General features: G+C 52.7%; 1 protein-coding gene across 1 annotated transcript in view; it reads left to right on the forward strand.

Annotated features, from left to right (window-relative positions):
* PER2 (period circadian regulator 2) overlaps window positions 1-14220 on the forward strand; it is a 46445-nt gene that overhangs the window by 23502 nt on the left and 8723 nt on the right. Inside the window, exons 8-18 of the mRNA XM_033229674.1 lie at window positions 247-389; window positions 2879-2957; window positions 5356-5462; window positions 6047-6200; window positions 6554-6662; window positions 7438-7563; window positions 8666-8750; window positions 10060-10207; window positions 10304-10428; window positions 11615-11779; window positions 12794-13048. Of these exons, the coding sequence (XP_033085565.1) occupies window positions 247-389; window positions 2879-2957; window positions 5356-5462; window positions 6047-6200; window positions 6554-6662; window positions 7438-7563; window positions 8666-8750; window positions 10060-10207; window positions 10304-10428; window positions 11615-11779; window positions 12794-13048 (1496 nt within the window). The remainder of the gene's footprint in view (window positions 1-246; window positions 390-2878; window positions 2958-5355; window positions 5463-6046; window positions 6201-6553; window positions 6663-7437; window positions 7564-8665; window positions 8751-10059; window positions 10208-10303; window positions 10429-11614; window positions 11780-12793; window positions 13049-14220) is intronic.

Consider the following 14220-nt stretch of genomic DNA (forward strand, 5'->3'; position numbering starts at 1 on the left):
GCAGGCTGCTCCAGAGAAGGGCTGTGGAGCGTTCCCACTGGTGGGGGTATTGACTCTGATTTGCCCTTCAGTGTGATGAGACTGAGGGAGGGACTGAAGCGGGCAGGGGAGCAGGCTCAGCTCCTCAGGCAGAGCAGAGGTACACATCACCTGCAGCATGGCATGGGGCCCAGGTGAGGAGGGAACAGAACAGGGGACCGTTCCTGTGTCACAGTTCCAAACTTTGAGCATGGCCCTTCTCCACAGTGTCGGGAAAAGCCACGAGAATGAAATCCGCTACCACCCCTTCCGCATGACGCCCTACCTGGTCAAGGTGCGGGAGCAACAAGGTGCTGAGAGTCAGCTTTGCTGCCTTCTGCTGGCAGAGAGAGTGCACTCTGGTTATGAAGGTAACAGCCAAGCCCAGCGCCAGGGCAGACGTTGTCTCTGGCTCCCCCTCAGTTACTCTTGTGGTTCAAACATGATATCTATACAATGGACTCCCAGCTGCAGTTCCCCACCCTTGGCCTCTCCACCTCACCTCGGGCAGGGTCTCCATCTTTCTGGAGACTCAGCACACCCTGCTTGTCATCCAGCCCTCCCCATGGCAGATCACGGCATCTGGGTGCCAGCATCTCTCACCCCTGTGCACACCAGTGCTGTGACTCTTCTCCCCTTTCCCTGGCTGCTCTGCCTTTTGTCCACAAAGTGGGAATAGCCCCGACAGGTCTGGGGCCCCACATCCCTCCCATCCTCATCCCCTGTCCCATGCCTCAGCCTCTTGGGCCCCTCTGAAGGGCACTGATATCACTGCCTGCTCCAGAACCCCAAACAGTTCCTCAGGCCCCAAGAAATGAAGTGCTGGGTGTCCCTCCCTCCCCACCTTGACCCATCCTAACTTTTCCTGGAATTTCCCTTCCTCCAGACAGTCATGCATGGACATGACTCTCCAGGTGAGTCAGCCTCCATACAAGGCTTGCTGTGCCTCTGTACACCCAGCATTCTGGACCCCGGTCTCTGCTCCTGCTGCCACCTCACCTGCAGAATGCAGTCATCAGGCCAGCTCACCTTACTATGACTTCTTGGTCCCATTAGCTCTTCTGGCTACCCCACCCCCAAAATAATATCTGGGCTCTTCTCTTGAAGCTCAGAGGGTACAAGGCATTGTGCTACCTTTATGGGTCCTTCCTGTGGTGCCTCTTAAGATCCTGCTTTGTGGCATCTTGGTCCTTGTATTGGCCGAAATCCCTGGCCAGGAACTGTAGGTGCTCACCATGGCTGCTGAGCGAGTCACATAATCTTCAGATTCTCTGAAGGCAGGTGCATTCTGCAACTGCTGAACCCGGGGAATCCAGCTGAGTCCATGCTGCGCTGTGCTCACTACTTTCTCTGTGGTGAATGGCAGCTTTTTTTTTTTTTTTTTTTGAGATGGAGTCTCGCTCTGTCACCCAGGCTGTAGTGCAGTGGTGCTATCTTGGCTCACCGCAACCTCCGCCTCCCAGGTTCTAGCAATTCTCCTGCCTCAGCCTCCTGAGTACCTGGGACTACAGGTGGATGCTGCCATACCCAACTAATTTTTTTTTAATATTTTAGTAGAGATGGGATTTCACCATGTTGCCCAGGCTGATCTCGAACTCCTGAGCTCAGACAATCCACCTGTCTTGGCCTCCCAAAGTGCTGGGATTACAGGTGTGAGCCACTGCGCCTGGCCAAGTGACAGCCTTTTAAAAAAGCACTTCTTAAAAGTGATAGAAATATTTTAAGTATGTGACTTTCTCCACAATGTTTGATGTGTTCCTGCATGTATTACAGAATGTTCTTTTCCAGATAGTAAGGTTTAGATACTTAGGGTTCAACAAGTTATTCCCCCAAATTACCAGAGTCTCCTTCAGGAAGGAAAAATGTTGAAATTTTGAATGTTTTATCCATGAATTGAGGAAAATTTTGGATATATGACTCACTTTATGCAAATTACTCTATCACCTTTGTCCACCTTTGTCTAGTTTCTAAACTGTGAAGTTCTCCAGTACAGTGGCATTTGCTAAGAAATCTGAATCCAGACCAGGCGCAGTGGCTCATACCTGTAGTCTGCAGTCTGGCACTTTGGGAGGCTAAGGTGGGAGGATCTTTTGAGCCTGGGCATTTGAGACCATCCTGGGCAACATAATGAGACCCTGTCTCATTTAAAAAAAAAAAAGAAGAAATTTGAATCCAAGTATGTAACTCATTTTTCTAAAAGTAATTTGTCAGATCACTTTAGTTTCATCTTAAACATCATAAAGATGGGGCCGGGCGTGGTGGCTCACGCCTGTAATCCCAGCACTTTGGGGGGCCGAGGCGGGTGGATCACAAGGTCAGGAGATCGAGACCATCCTGGCTAACATGGTGAAACCCTGTCTCTACTAAAAATACAAAAAATTAGCCAGGCGTGGTGGCGGATGCCTGTAGTCCCAGCTACTCGGGAGGCTGAGGCAGGAGAATCGCTTGAACCCGGGAGGCAGAGCTTGCAATGAGCCGAGATCGTGCCACTGCACTCCAGCCTGGGCAACAAAGCAAGACTCCGTCTCAAAAAAAAAAAAAAAAGTCATAAAGATGGACTTCTAGCTTTATTTTGCTAAGAGTAGCATTTATGTGGTCTGTGTGGTTTTGTTAACATGGCAGTTTCAATTTACTAGACTAAAACTAGCATTCCGTAGAAGCTGAGAAGACTGGCCGGTGATCCCACAGCCAGCGTAGGGTTCTCAATGTAGCAGGCTCTGTTGTTCAGAGTCCATGTTTTAATTTTTTTCTTTAGCTGCTCATTACTCTGAATCTACAGGATGTTTTCTGGTAGTTTTAATATAACATTAAATATACATTTCTTAGGATCACTAATGTGTGCAATATTCTATTCTTTCAGCCCCTAGAATACCTCCTGAAAAGAGAATTTTTACAACCACCCATACACCAAATTGTTTGTTCCAGGATGTGGATGAAAGGTACGCGGTCTTGACCCACCCCCTTTTTCATGTTTTTGATATAAAAGCTATTTAGCTAAAACCAAGACTGCATATTGGTTTTATAATTACATGATGATAGACAAAAACTTATATACAGGCAATTAAATAGCTATGGAATTACACTGAAAACTTTCTAAGATATGCACATGGTATAATTGAGGCTTTCTGGAGAGCTGGTGATTGTTCTATTGAGCCTGTCTTAATTCTCCCATGTAAACCCATTCGGAGTAGACAGTGGTCCAGACAGAGGCGGTGTTGCCTGGGACCAGTGTCAGGGTGGAAGCTGGAGATGCCATTGGCTGGATCCCAGCAGAAGTCCATCTTCCAGTCTGTGTGCTCGAGGCTTCTCCAGGGGACAGGATATTCACATGCCTCCGAGCCCATTCGGGTCCCTCTCTCTGGGTCTCCCCCGGTCCTAGTGAGATTTGGGGGCACCCAGGTTCTGCGTGGCTTCTGCCCCCACCTTGTATCTTCTCCCAGCTCCTCCACAAATTCATAAAGACTCCAAAAACACTTGGGCCGGCTGGGTGCAGTGGCTCACACTTATAATCCTTGCACTCTGAGAAGCCGAGATAGGAGGATCGCTTGAGGCCAGGAGTTTGAAACCAGCCTGTTTGAAACCAGGAGTTCAAAACATAGCAAAATAAAAGTAAAAATTAGCTGGGTGTGGTGTTGTGCACCTGTAGTCCCAGCTACTCAGAGGCTGAGGCAGGGGGATCACTAGAGCCTAGGAGTTCAAGGCTACTGTGTTGCACCACTGCACTCCAGCCTAGGTCACAGCAAAAGACCCTGTCTCCAAAAACAAAAAAGAAAGAAAAAAATGTGTGGGCCACTGGCAGTAGTCACGGAAAAGTGACCTCAGAAGATACCACAGGAAGTGGACCAAGAAGCACCGGCGTGCTGGGTTCCTAAAATGAACCAGGTCATCTTCTAGAAGCTGGAGGATCAAGGCCTCTCCCTCCTCTACTCTTGGCCCAGGGACACAGGCCCCCACCTTTGGAGTTGGGGCCACACAGCCTTCTGGGGAGACTCTGTGGGTAAAAAGGGATCCGTCACTTCCAGCACCAGGTGACTCAGGTGTGTCCGCGGGGCTGCCTGGGGCAGAGCCAGTTTGCAGATGCAGGCTTCTGGACACCACCCTGCCCTGCAGAACCAGGATCTTAGAGGACAGGGCCTGGGGCCGTATATGTAAAGCAGCCTCGGGAGACTTTTCTTCCTTCAGAGATCTGAGAACTGTCTGTAACCCACTCCCGTGCCAACTTGGTGTCCAGCTCAGCCCTGTGCGGGGAGGTTGGCAGACAGGTGCACCTGGCGTGATGGGCCACAGCCTGCAAGCTCCCCTTGATGAAGCCTTGTGTGCGGCCTGGCTCACAGAGCCCAAGGCCAGCCAGAGCAGGTGGCCAGGGCTCCCCCTCCCCTCCCCTCCTTCTTTTCACCTTCTACCCCATTTCTTCTCCCTCCTCTTCCTCCTCCCCCTCTGTTTCCTTCCTGTTCCCCTGCTCCTCTCCTCTTCCTTCCTCTTCTTCGTCCTTCAGCAAGGCCTTGATGGGGCCGATGCCAGGAACATTCTGTATATCCTGTCCAAAGGAAAACATGAGGCCTGAAGAGAGAGCCTCAGACAAGGAGGAAATCAAAGAATAACGCCAGGCCCTTGAGAAAGTTCTGCACCATGGTCTAAAGATTGACAGGGAAAATCCTTCCACACAAGCAGCAGAGGTTGAGGAAGCGTGGGTTTGGATGCAACAAGTGTGAAGAGGCAGCTCAAGAGAAGAAATGGTCGGTGGAGCCGGCAGAGGGCGCTGGACACAAACAGAAGCAGAAGGTGCTGCTGAAGTTCAGCTCTGTCCTGCAAGGGAGCAAAGCCACAGCTCCGGGAGGAGGCATGAGCACACAGGGCAGAGGCCCAGCCAGCCACCGAGACTCCAGAGAAGCCACAGTAAACCAACTGGATGCTGAGGCCAAAGTCACATGAGACCAGGCTGGAAAAGAAGCACATAAAAAGGGTTTGCCGAGGTCCAGGCAGCACTTGTTAATCAGAAATCCACAAGCTAATGAGTGACACAGAGAAAGAAAAAGATGCCAGAAGGAAGAAAACAAAAGCATGATCGGACTTACCTTTCGGGAGGTGAAACGCAGCGCTGAAGCACTCAGGCTGCAGCAGAGGGAGCCTCCTTCGGCGTCCTGGACACTGGACCTTCGTTTGCTATTGATTGGAAGTCTAACTGGTTCTGTTAGTCCAACTTCCAAATTTTGATCTCCGGGGGTGGGGGTGGGATTTGGAGTGTATCTTCTCTTTCCGGGGAATCAGATGGTTCTTAGTGACAGTCGCCTCTGCTGTTTGGACGCCGACCCTAGCATGTGTCTGCTTGCCTTCCAGGGCGGTTCCTCTCCTGGGCTACCTACCTCAGGACCTGATTGAGACCCCAGTGCTCGTGCAGCTCCACCCTAGTGACAGGCCCTTGATGCTGGCCATCCACAAAAAGAGTAGGTCCCCTTTTCACGGTACATCCTGAAGTGTTTGGCGGAAGTTCGTGTGCCCTTGGGGCTTCTTCTTGGGACCAGTCTAGCTCTGACAGGTCAGATCAGCTAAGGCCGCCTCACCGCCTCACTCCTGGCACTGCAGTGCCCAGTGGAGTCGAGAGAGAGGGGTAAACTCATGTGAGTTCCCTTGTGGCCAGTTGTTTCTCAGTCCGTGACCTGAGTCCGTGGCATCTCATGTTTACTGTTGGCTTCAGTGGTGCATGGGAGGAGGGGAGACCAATTCATCTGTGGCTAGGAAGGTTCTGACCAGGCCAGGGGAGTGCACAGTGCATGTCCTCACCAAGCCCAGCCCTCATAGACGCAAGTGACACTCTAGCAGAGATGAAACATGGGATGAAACAGCTCCTGCTGGAAACGGCCTCCTGGTTGTAATCTACAGCAAAAATGGGAGGTTGAAAGCAGTGGCTTTGAAGAAGTGTTCATACCCCTAACGTTTGGAAATGATCCTGGGCCTGAGTGAATCTTGACTTGTCTCTCTCTACTGTTTGCTCCCCTTTTCCCCTGAATGCTTTCTTTTGCTCTCCTAGTTCTGCAGTCGGGCGGGCAGCCTTTCGACTACTCTCCCATTCGGTTTCGCACCCGGAACGGGGAGTACATCACGCTGGATACCAGCTGGTCCAGCTTCATCAACCCATGGAGCAGGAAAATCTCCTTCATCATTGGGAGGCACAAAGTCAGGGTGTGAGTGCTCCAAGGGCCTGAGGTGGCTCAGGGGTCTCAGGCGGGGGTCTTGGGCTGTCCTCACCTCCCAGCAACAGATGGCATAGGGAGGGGCTGAGAGGCCAAGACCGAAACCTCGCCTCCTGCCACCAATCTGGAGCCCCAGGCTGGTAGGCAGGGGTGACCTGTCCTCTGCCCCTAGGTGGGAGGGACCCCATTCAGGCTGAGTAGGGGGTGGGCAGGCAGCAGTCTGGGGGGCTGCAGGGGAGAGGCAGAGGGCCCACCCAGGCAGGCAGCATGTAGTGGCTATACAGTCACGCCAGAGAGGTCCTCCTGTGGGGCCCCATCTAACAAGATGAATTAAAACCACCCAGGGGACCTTTGAATGAGGACGTGTTTGCAGCCCACCCTTGCACAGAGGAGAAGGCCCTGCACCCCAGCATTCAGGAGCTCACGGAGCAGATCCACCGGCTCCTGCTGCAGGTGGGTGTGGTGCCTGCATGCCCTCCTCCCAGGTAGCAGCCTGAGAGCCCCCTGCAGAGGACATAGGCTCTGCACCCTGGTCCTGGCATACCCACTCAGACAACTTCATCTGTCATTCTCTGAACATCCCTCAGGGGACAGTTTGGGCATAGACTGTGCTAGTCTGAGACAGTCCACAGTACCCTTGGCTCTCTCCAGCCTTACATTCAACATTATCTGAACCGCAGCCCTGAGTGAGTGGCTGAAGGACATGTGCAGACCCTGTGCTCCAACACAGGCTGCATAGTCCCAGAGTGACCTCTCAGTGGTGTGGGGGCTCATTCTAATCCAAAGCAGTGGGACTTAGGGACAGGATATTGTACTCAAGGTCCCTAAAAAAATGAGGCCCATCGCAGTCAACACCACGCCTGAGTAGGTGTCTGCCTCTCAGTTCCTAGAGGCTGTGGAGTGAAGCTGTCATCGCATCTTGTTTGTTTTAAACCCCTCCACAGAGGCGCGGCTGGCTGCAGCCATGCGTTGATGAGTGGGTTGGACACATTCCTTTGGTGCTGTCTTCTCAGTGACCAAATGTCTGGGTCGGGGCACCACGGCTGGAGGCTGGGCGTCTACCTCTGGAGCTGACCCAGGGGTTCAAACCCCAGCTCCCCTGGTCTTTGCCATGTAGCCCTTAGGTGGGTCACCATCCTCTCTGTGAAACAGGGTGTGTTGGCAGGGGGCCACATGCGCAGCTCAGCAGCCCTGGCTGTGTCTGTAGCACTATCTGCTGTCTCCCCAGCCCGTCCCCCACAGCGGCTCCAGCGGCTACGGGAGTCTGGGCAGCAACGGGTCCCACGAGCACCTCATGAGCCAGACCTCCTCCAGCGACAGCAACGGCCATGAGGACTCACACCGGAGGAGAGCCGTACGTCCCCTTCCGTTCTTCCTGTGAAAATGAGTTTGTGGATGTCCCTCCAGAGTTAGAAAGCACACTCAGGACAACCTTTGGGAGTTAGGAGGGGCTGCTTCATTGCAGCTGTTTCTGCTTCCTTTCTAAACTTTGTTCACTTGGGACTTTTTAATCTCTTAAGAGTTGAAACAGCTAGAAACCATAGCTAAGTGTTTGGTTGAAAATTATTTAAAACAGACAAAACAAGCAAAAGTGAAGATTTAACTAGGAAAGAAAGAAGAAAATGTGGGTTGGGTGCGGTGACTCACGCCTGTAATCCCAGCACTTTGGGAGGCTGAGGCAGGTAGATCACCTGAGGTCAGGAGTTCAAGAACAGCCTGGGCAACATGGTAAAACCCCATCTCTACTAAAAATACAAATGTTAGCCAGGCGTGGTGACGTGCCCCTGTAATCCCAGCTACTCGAGAGGGTGAAGCACAAGAATGGCTTGATCCCGGGAGGCAGAGGTTGCAGTGAGACAAGACTGCACCATTACACTTCAGCCTGGGTGACAGAGTGAGACTCTGTCTAAAAAAAAAAGAAGAAAATGTAATGTGCCGTTTTGCTTTATTTTTTATTATTCTTTAGGATCATCAAATAGTTTTTTTTTTTTTTTTTTTTTTTTTTTTGAGGCAGAGTCTCGCTCTGTCGCCCAGACTGGAGTGCAGTGGCGCAATCTCGGCTCACTGCAAGCTCCGCCTCCCAGGTTCACGCCATTCTCCTGCCTCATTCTCCCGAGTAGCTGGGACTACAGGCGCCCGCCACCTCGCCCGGCTAGTTTTTTGTATTTTTAGTAGAGACAGGGTTTCACCATGTTAGCCAGGATGGTCTCGATCTCCTGACCTCGTGATCCGCCCGTCTCGGCCTCCCAAAGTGCTGGGATTACAGGCTTGAGCCACCGCGCCCGGCCAGGATCATCAAATAGGTTTTATCTAGCCCTGCACCTGTCAGATCTCTTAGTCACAATTTCCTTCTGTGTTGCTAAAGTGATTTCAGCCATCCTCTGTTCTCACTTTGGGGGACAAACTGAAGGAGGTCTCCTAGAATGAATAACGTGTTCATTTTGTTTTTCTTCAAGGAAATTTATAAAAATAGTAACAAGACCAAAAATAGAAGTCATTATTCTCATGAATCTGGAGAACAAAAGAAAAAATCCGTTACAGGTAAAAAAAAAAAATTCAACATTTCCTTACTGAAACTAGAGTATGGCCACATGAGAAGAGGGAAGCTGGGTTGAATGCTGACTCTGGCTGGCAGGGAGTCTACCTTGTAGCCATGATGCACCCCCTTCTGTGTTCAGCACAGTCTTCAGCTTCCAAGAGGCGAGAGCAGCCCAGTCCTACCCTCAGGCAGTGCAGGCACTGATGTCCACACTGGGCGCCTGACGCCCTGCAGGCCTGGCGGGGTGTGGCTAGGTGTGCAGGCCTGGGGAGCTGTGGCCAGGTGTGCCTTCCTGCACCCTGGCCTGCCCGCTGGGTGTGCCTGGGCTGCTTGTTCTTGCTGTACAGAGTGGCTGTATGGCTGTGTGTTTACACGTGCACACCCTTCACTCACACACATACACAACTGCCGACAGCCTGTCCAGTATCCACATACACTCCAACCAAACCTGTCTGAAGTGGAGAGTACCACCCAGGGTTTGCCAGCCCACCCCCACTGCCGCAGCCCTTTCCTCACCACAGCACCACACTTCCCAGGCAGCTTCACGCTGTCATGCGTGGGTTCAGGTTCATGCTGCTCCTCTGTCCCACGTGCATTTCTCACAGAGCATGCACATAGACATGTGTGTGCACACATGCATGCATCCCAGTCCCCTCCCCTGGTGGGCCCTTGCTCATGCTCTGTGCTCAGGCCGAAGTCTCCTGTGGAGAACACGCTGGCCAGACACTGCTAGGACTTTTGGCCTTGGGGATGTGTTGGTGGACATGCTGCCTCCTGGGCTCTGTGCTGGGTGTTGGGGACACATTAATGAGCTGGACACAGCTCTTTGCTTGAGGGCCCCTAGGGGACAGGCATGTGATGAATGTCGTGGGGGCAAGAGTCAAATCCACAGCACAGTGAGGAGGCAGTTGCCATCATAATTGTTACTAGCAGGGATCACCTTGAAAACTGGCCTGGCCCAGGAGGAGCGTAAAGTACGTTGGCTCTCACTGGCCCTGAAAGTTTTTTTAAGAGTTCAAGTGAGAGCTGGTGTCTCCCACTGCTGAGTCCCTGACCCCTGGGGACAGCCTAGACCCCAGAGAGAAGCAGAGACCAGGCTGGGCAGCAGGTCCTTCCCAGGTCTCTCTGTGGACGGCACTGTGGTGCTCGTGCCCACAGGGCTGCCCGATGCCAGGCTGTCCCCAGGCTTCCATACCCATGAAGCAGATTCTGAGCCCCCAGCCCTGTCTTCAGGTAGAACGAAAATGCTTTCTAAATACACAGCGTTTTCTTTGGGAGAAAAATTAATGAACAATTTTGCCATTCCTTCAGAAATGCGAACTAATCCCCCAGCTGAGATGAAAGCTGTCCCTGCTGTGGAAAAGGACAGCCTGGGGGCCAGCTTCCCCGAGGAGCTGGCCTGCAAGGACCAGCCCACCTGCTCTTACCAGCAGATCAGCTGCTTGGACAGCGTCATCAGGTACACCGGCACTTCCAGCCGAGTCTCCACCATCTCACGCACCCTCCCACCTCTCGTGTTGTGTGGCCTCACCAGGGGTTCGTGCCCTTCACACAGGTACTTGGAGAGCTGCAATGAGGCTGCCACCCTGAAGAGGAAATGCGAGTTCCCAGCAAACGTCCCAACACTAAGGTCCAGTGATAAGCGGAAGGCCACAGTCAGCCCAGAGCCACATGCCGGAGGTATCTAATCTGTTCAGAGCCATGGACACGTGGAGTAATGGAAATCCTCTGGAGAGACTAGGTGTCCCCGTGGCTTCTGTGCACACAGTGTAAGGGTGTAGGCTCTTTTTCAAATGATGAAAGTAGTTCAAAAGTCAGGACCCTTCTTAGGAGCTAGAGGCAAAGATGGTTCTGTCAGAGCTGTGGCTTTGAGAACAGGAACCCAGTGGGGCTGCTGGAGGCCTGGGGCCATCCCCTGACCCCCCTCATGCAGCCACACTGGGGGGACATCTCCTGACCCTCTTCATGCAACCACACTGAGGGGCCGTCTCCTGACCCCGTCGTGCAGCCACACTGGTCTCGAGTTGTCAGTCTAGAGCAGGCCGCCTTTCCAGTGTGTCTCAGAGGAGCCCTTGTCCCTGAATGTTAACATGCCCCAGAAATCACATTAAATCCCAGGCTGCTTAAACGCTGTCAGTGTTGCTGATGTTCACCACCAGGTTTAGAAACAATACCCCAGCTGGGCGCGGTGGCTCACACCTGTAATCCCAGCACTTTGGGAGGCCAAGGTGGGTGGATCAGTTGAGGTCAGGAGTTTGAGACCAGCCTGGCCAACATGGTGAAACCGCATCTCTACTAAAAATATAAAAATTAGCCGGGCATCATGGCGCATGCCTGTAATCCCAGCTACTTGGGAGGCTGAGGCAGGAGAATCTCTTGAACCTGGCAGGCAGAGGTTGCAGCCAAGATTGCACCACTACACTCCAGCCTGGGTGACAGAGTGAGACTCCATCTCAAAAAAGAAAAAAGAAAGAAAGAGTATCCCAGATTATGGTTGGCTCCTGACTGTCGGAAAAGCCCCTCCCCACAGGCGTGCAAGAAAGGCTGCCTGGCTGCAGGCAAGAGCCCCTCACCAAGCGTTCCCTGCAGCTGCCAAGCTGCTGCGCCTCCCCGCAGAGGACTCAGGATTTAAGTGTGTAACTGCTCCCGTTTCGGAACTTGCTCTTCTCCACTATTCTCCTGTGAATAAACACTGGGGACCAATCATCCCATGCCTGGGCCAGAGCATCTGTGGGATGAGATGGGAGGGGATGGGTTGTGTGCACCCTGGTGTGGAAGCTGTATGGGCACTCGGGTGTCGGTCCCTCATCTGCACAGTGCATTGTAATGGCACACTCGTGTTTGTTCCCCGCTTCCTCTCATAAAGAGGCAGAGCCGCCCTCCAGGGTGAACAGCTGCACGGGAGTCAGCACGCACCTCACCTCGCTGGCACTGCCGGGCAAGGCAGAGAGCGTGGCGTCGCTCACCAGCCAGTGCAGCTACAGCAGCACCATCGTCCATGTGGGAGACAAGAAGCCGCAGCCGGAATTAGGTACATCCATGGGCTCTTGGATCAGAGAGCAGTCTGATTTTTCAACATGAAAACAAGAAGTTTGCCATCTTCAATTTTTCTTTCTCTAAGTGCAGAAGAACCCCATCATAGCCCACTGGGGGCGTTCCAGGAAATCCAGTTGTGTAAACTGCAGGGTGGGGTGTGGCCAGCCAGAGCCCAGGCAGCAACCTGTCCTGGTCCCTTTTGCCCTGTGGTGCTCCCCGGTGACAGTTGTCTGTTCTGGCATCAATGCGGGAGGGTCAATTGTGGTGCAAAATCTCATCCCCTTTAATTGGTGCGGAGAGAGCACTGGGAGCGAGGCCCCACCTCCCTCTTCGCTGGGTGGGCTTGGGGGATCTTTTCTCTGCCCAGCAGGAGGTGCGACCATTGGCCCTCCCTGTCTGTGGGAGGAACCAGTACAGGTGGTAAACAAATTTACAGTGAGTGCATTGGTGGCTGAGTATTCTTGTTTTTTAGAATATTAGGATTAAAATGAATCCTGAATTTGTTCTTTACTAGGTAGAGGGAGATGATGAGGAAAAAGTATATGTCCAAGATCCAGTCCCCAAGCCCTCCCTTTCAGGATGGTCAGTGGCCCTGCCTGTCCCCTATCCTGTCTGCCCCATGGGCCCACAGGGTCCCAGCTGTCACCAAGCCCGGTCCCAAACCCGGAAAGACTCAGCACATTGACCCACGTTTCTGGTGTTCTGAAAGCTAAGGACAGCCCAGGGATATCTTCAACAGCAGAGTTGAGCCCAGGGGTCCCCACATTTCAGTTTGTTCAGCCCCCAGGTTCCTGAGCACTTGGCTCTCAGGGCTGTCCTGCCCTGCTTCTTGCCTTTTGCCATGAATTTTCTCAGAAAGCTAAATGAAAACATTGTGAGTTTCATCCTCATGCCACAGGCATGGTGGAGTCACTTTATATGGGAATGATTTGTCTTGTTCATGAATATAGTGTGGCCTTAAAACAAACAGGGCACGTGTGGACTGGAGCCCTGGGTTCTTGTGTTACAGAGATAGTGGAAGATGCTGTGAGTGGGCCAGAATCCCTGGACTGCCTGGTGAGCCCTGCCCTGGCCTGTGGTCTCAGCCAAGAGAAGGAGTCCTTCAAGAAGCTGGGCCTCACCAAGGAGGTGCTCGCTGCACACACACAGAAGGAGGAGCAGAGCTTCCTGCAGAAGTTCAAAGAAATAAGAAAACTCAGTATTTTCCAGTCCCACTGCCATTACTACTTACAAGAAAGATCCAAGGGGCAGCCAAGTGAACGAAGTAAGTGATACCCGAATTAAAAGTGGGTTTTAAAAAATTTTATTCCTGTTGGTACTGAGTCCAGTGCTGGTTTCAAAATGTGAAATGTGTCCAGTTTCAGAAGCATTAACATGTAAGACAGCTGTTGGAACTTCCCTGGCAACGCCATCTGTTTCTGTAGAACTTCCCACCAGGGGAGTGCTCTCAAGATGTCAGCTCGCATTCCCCGGGGAATAGTCCCAGGCTAGTGCCTGGGGAGGGCAGAGCCATGCAGGGGAGGGTAGAGCCATGGCAGGGCAGTGCTGCCATATCCACGTTTCTTGCGTGAGTAACCATGTGGGCAGGGGCCTCACCTGGACGGGACCTCCAGAGAATCAGCTAATTCAGCCTCAAGATAATGGGCATGTGGTGCTGGGCACGAGGAAGGAGGGGCGTACCATTCATGGCGCCCTTCTCCCCAGGAGATGCACCGTCCTGACCGGGCCAGCCTCAGGCCTGGGCTTCGGACTCCATAGTCGGGCAGAGTCCATGGTCATGCTGTGGGAAACCACTCTGTAGGCCAGGTGCCGCTTCAGGGGTCGGAGGTCAAGGGATGAAGTAAAATAGATGAGCTTCTTCACCCCTTTCCTGGCTCAGGAATCTGGCTCCTGATCCCCCAGTTCCTTCCCATACCCCGAGACAGGGCCTGCGCTTGTTAGAGATGCTGCCTCTTCCATTCCCCCTGGGACACTGGCACAGGGATCAGAGCCAGTGAGCCCAGGAAGCCGCTCACCACAGGGACCCAGCTCCCCCAGGTCTCTGGGCAGACACACAAAAGGAAACATGTAAGAAATTAAGCCTACAGCTGCCTTAAGGATTTTGTCTTCTCCACTCTTTCCTTTCTCTCCTTCTTCCCCAGATTCAAGAGTTACTGCCAGCCCATAGAGAACCTCTGTAGAAATTAGAAAAAGGTGCCCTCCATGGCCCTGAGAAGACCCACCCCATGGGACCAGCCTAGTACGGAGTTCCCGCTCTTGCTTGCCCCCTAGACAACTCCGTAGCCTTATGCAGTGCACCGACTACAGAGCTGTCTACAGCAGCCCTACCAGACCCATACATGATATCCCAGGAACCCAGTGCTTTAGCCACTATTCCCACTAGGGGACAGATTTCTTGGGGAAGGACACCAGATAGAGAGACTGAATTGCAAAACC

The sequence above is a fragment of the Trachypithecus francoisi genome, unplaced genomic scaffold, assembly GCF_009764315.1.
Source record: "Trachypithecus francoisi isolate TF-2019V2 unplaced genomic scaffold, Tfra_2.0 Lachesis_group13, whole genome shotgun sequence".
In the NCBI taxonomy this organism is placed as follows: Eukaryota; Metazoa; Chordata; class Mammalia; order Primates; family Cercopithecidae; genus Trachypithecus; species Trachypithecus francoisi.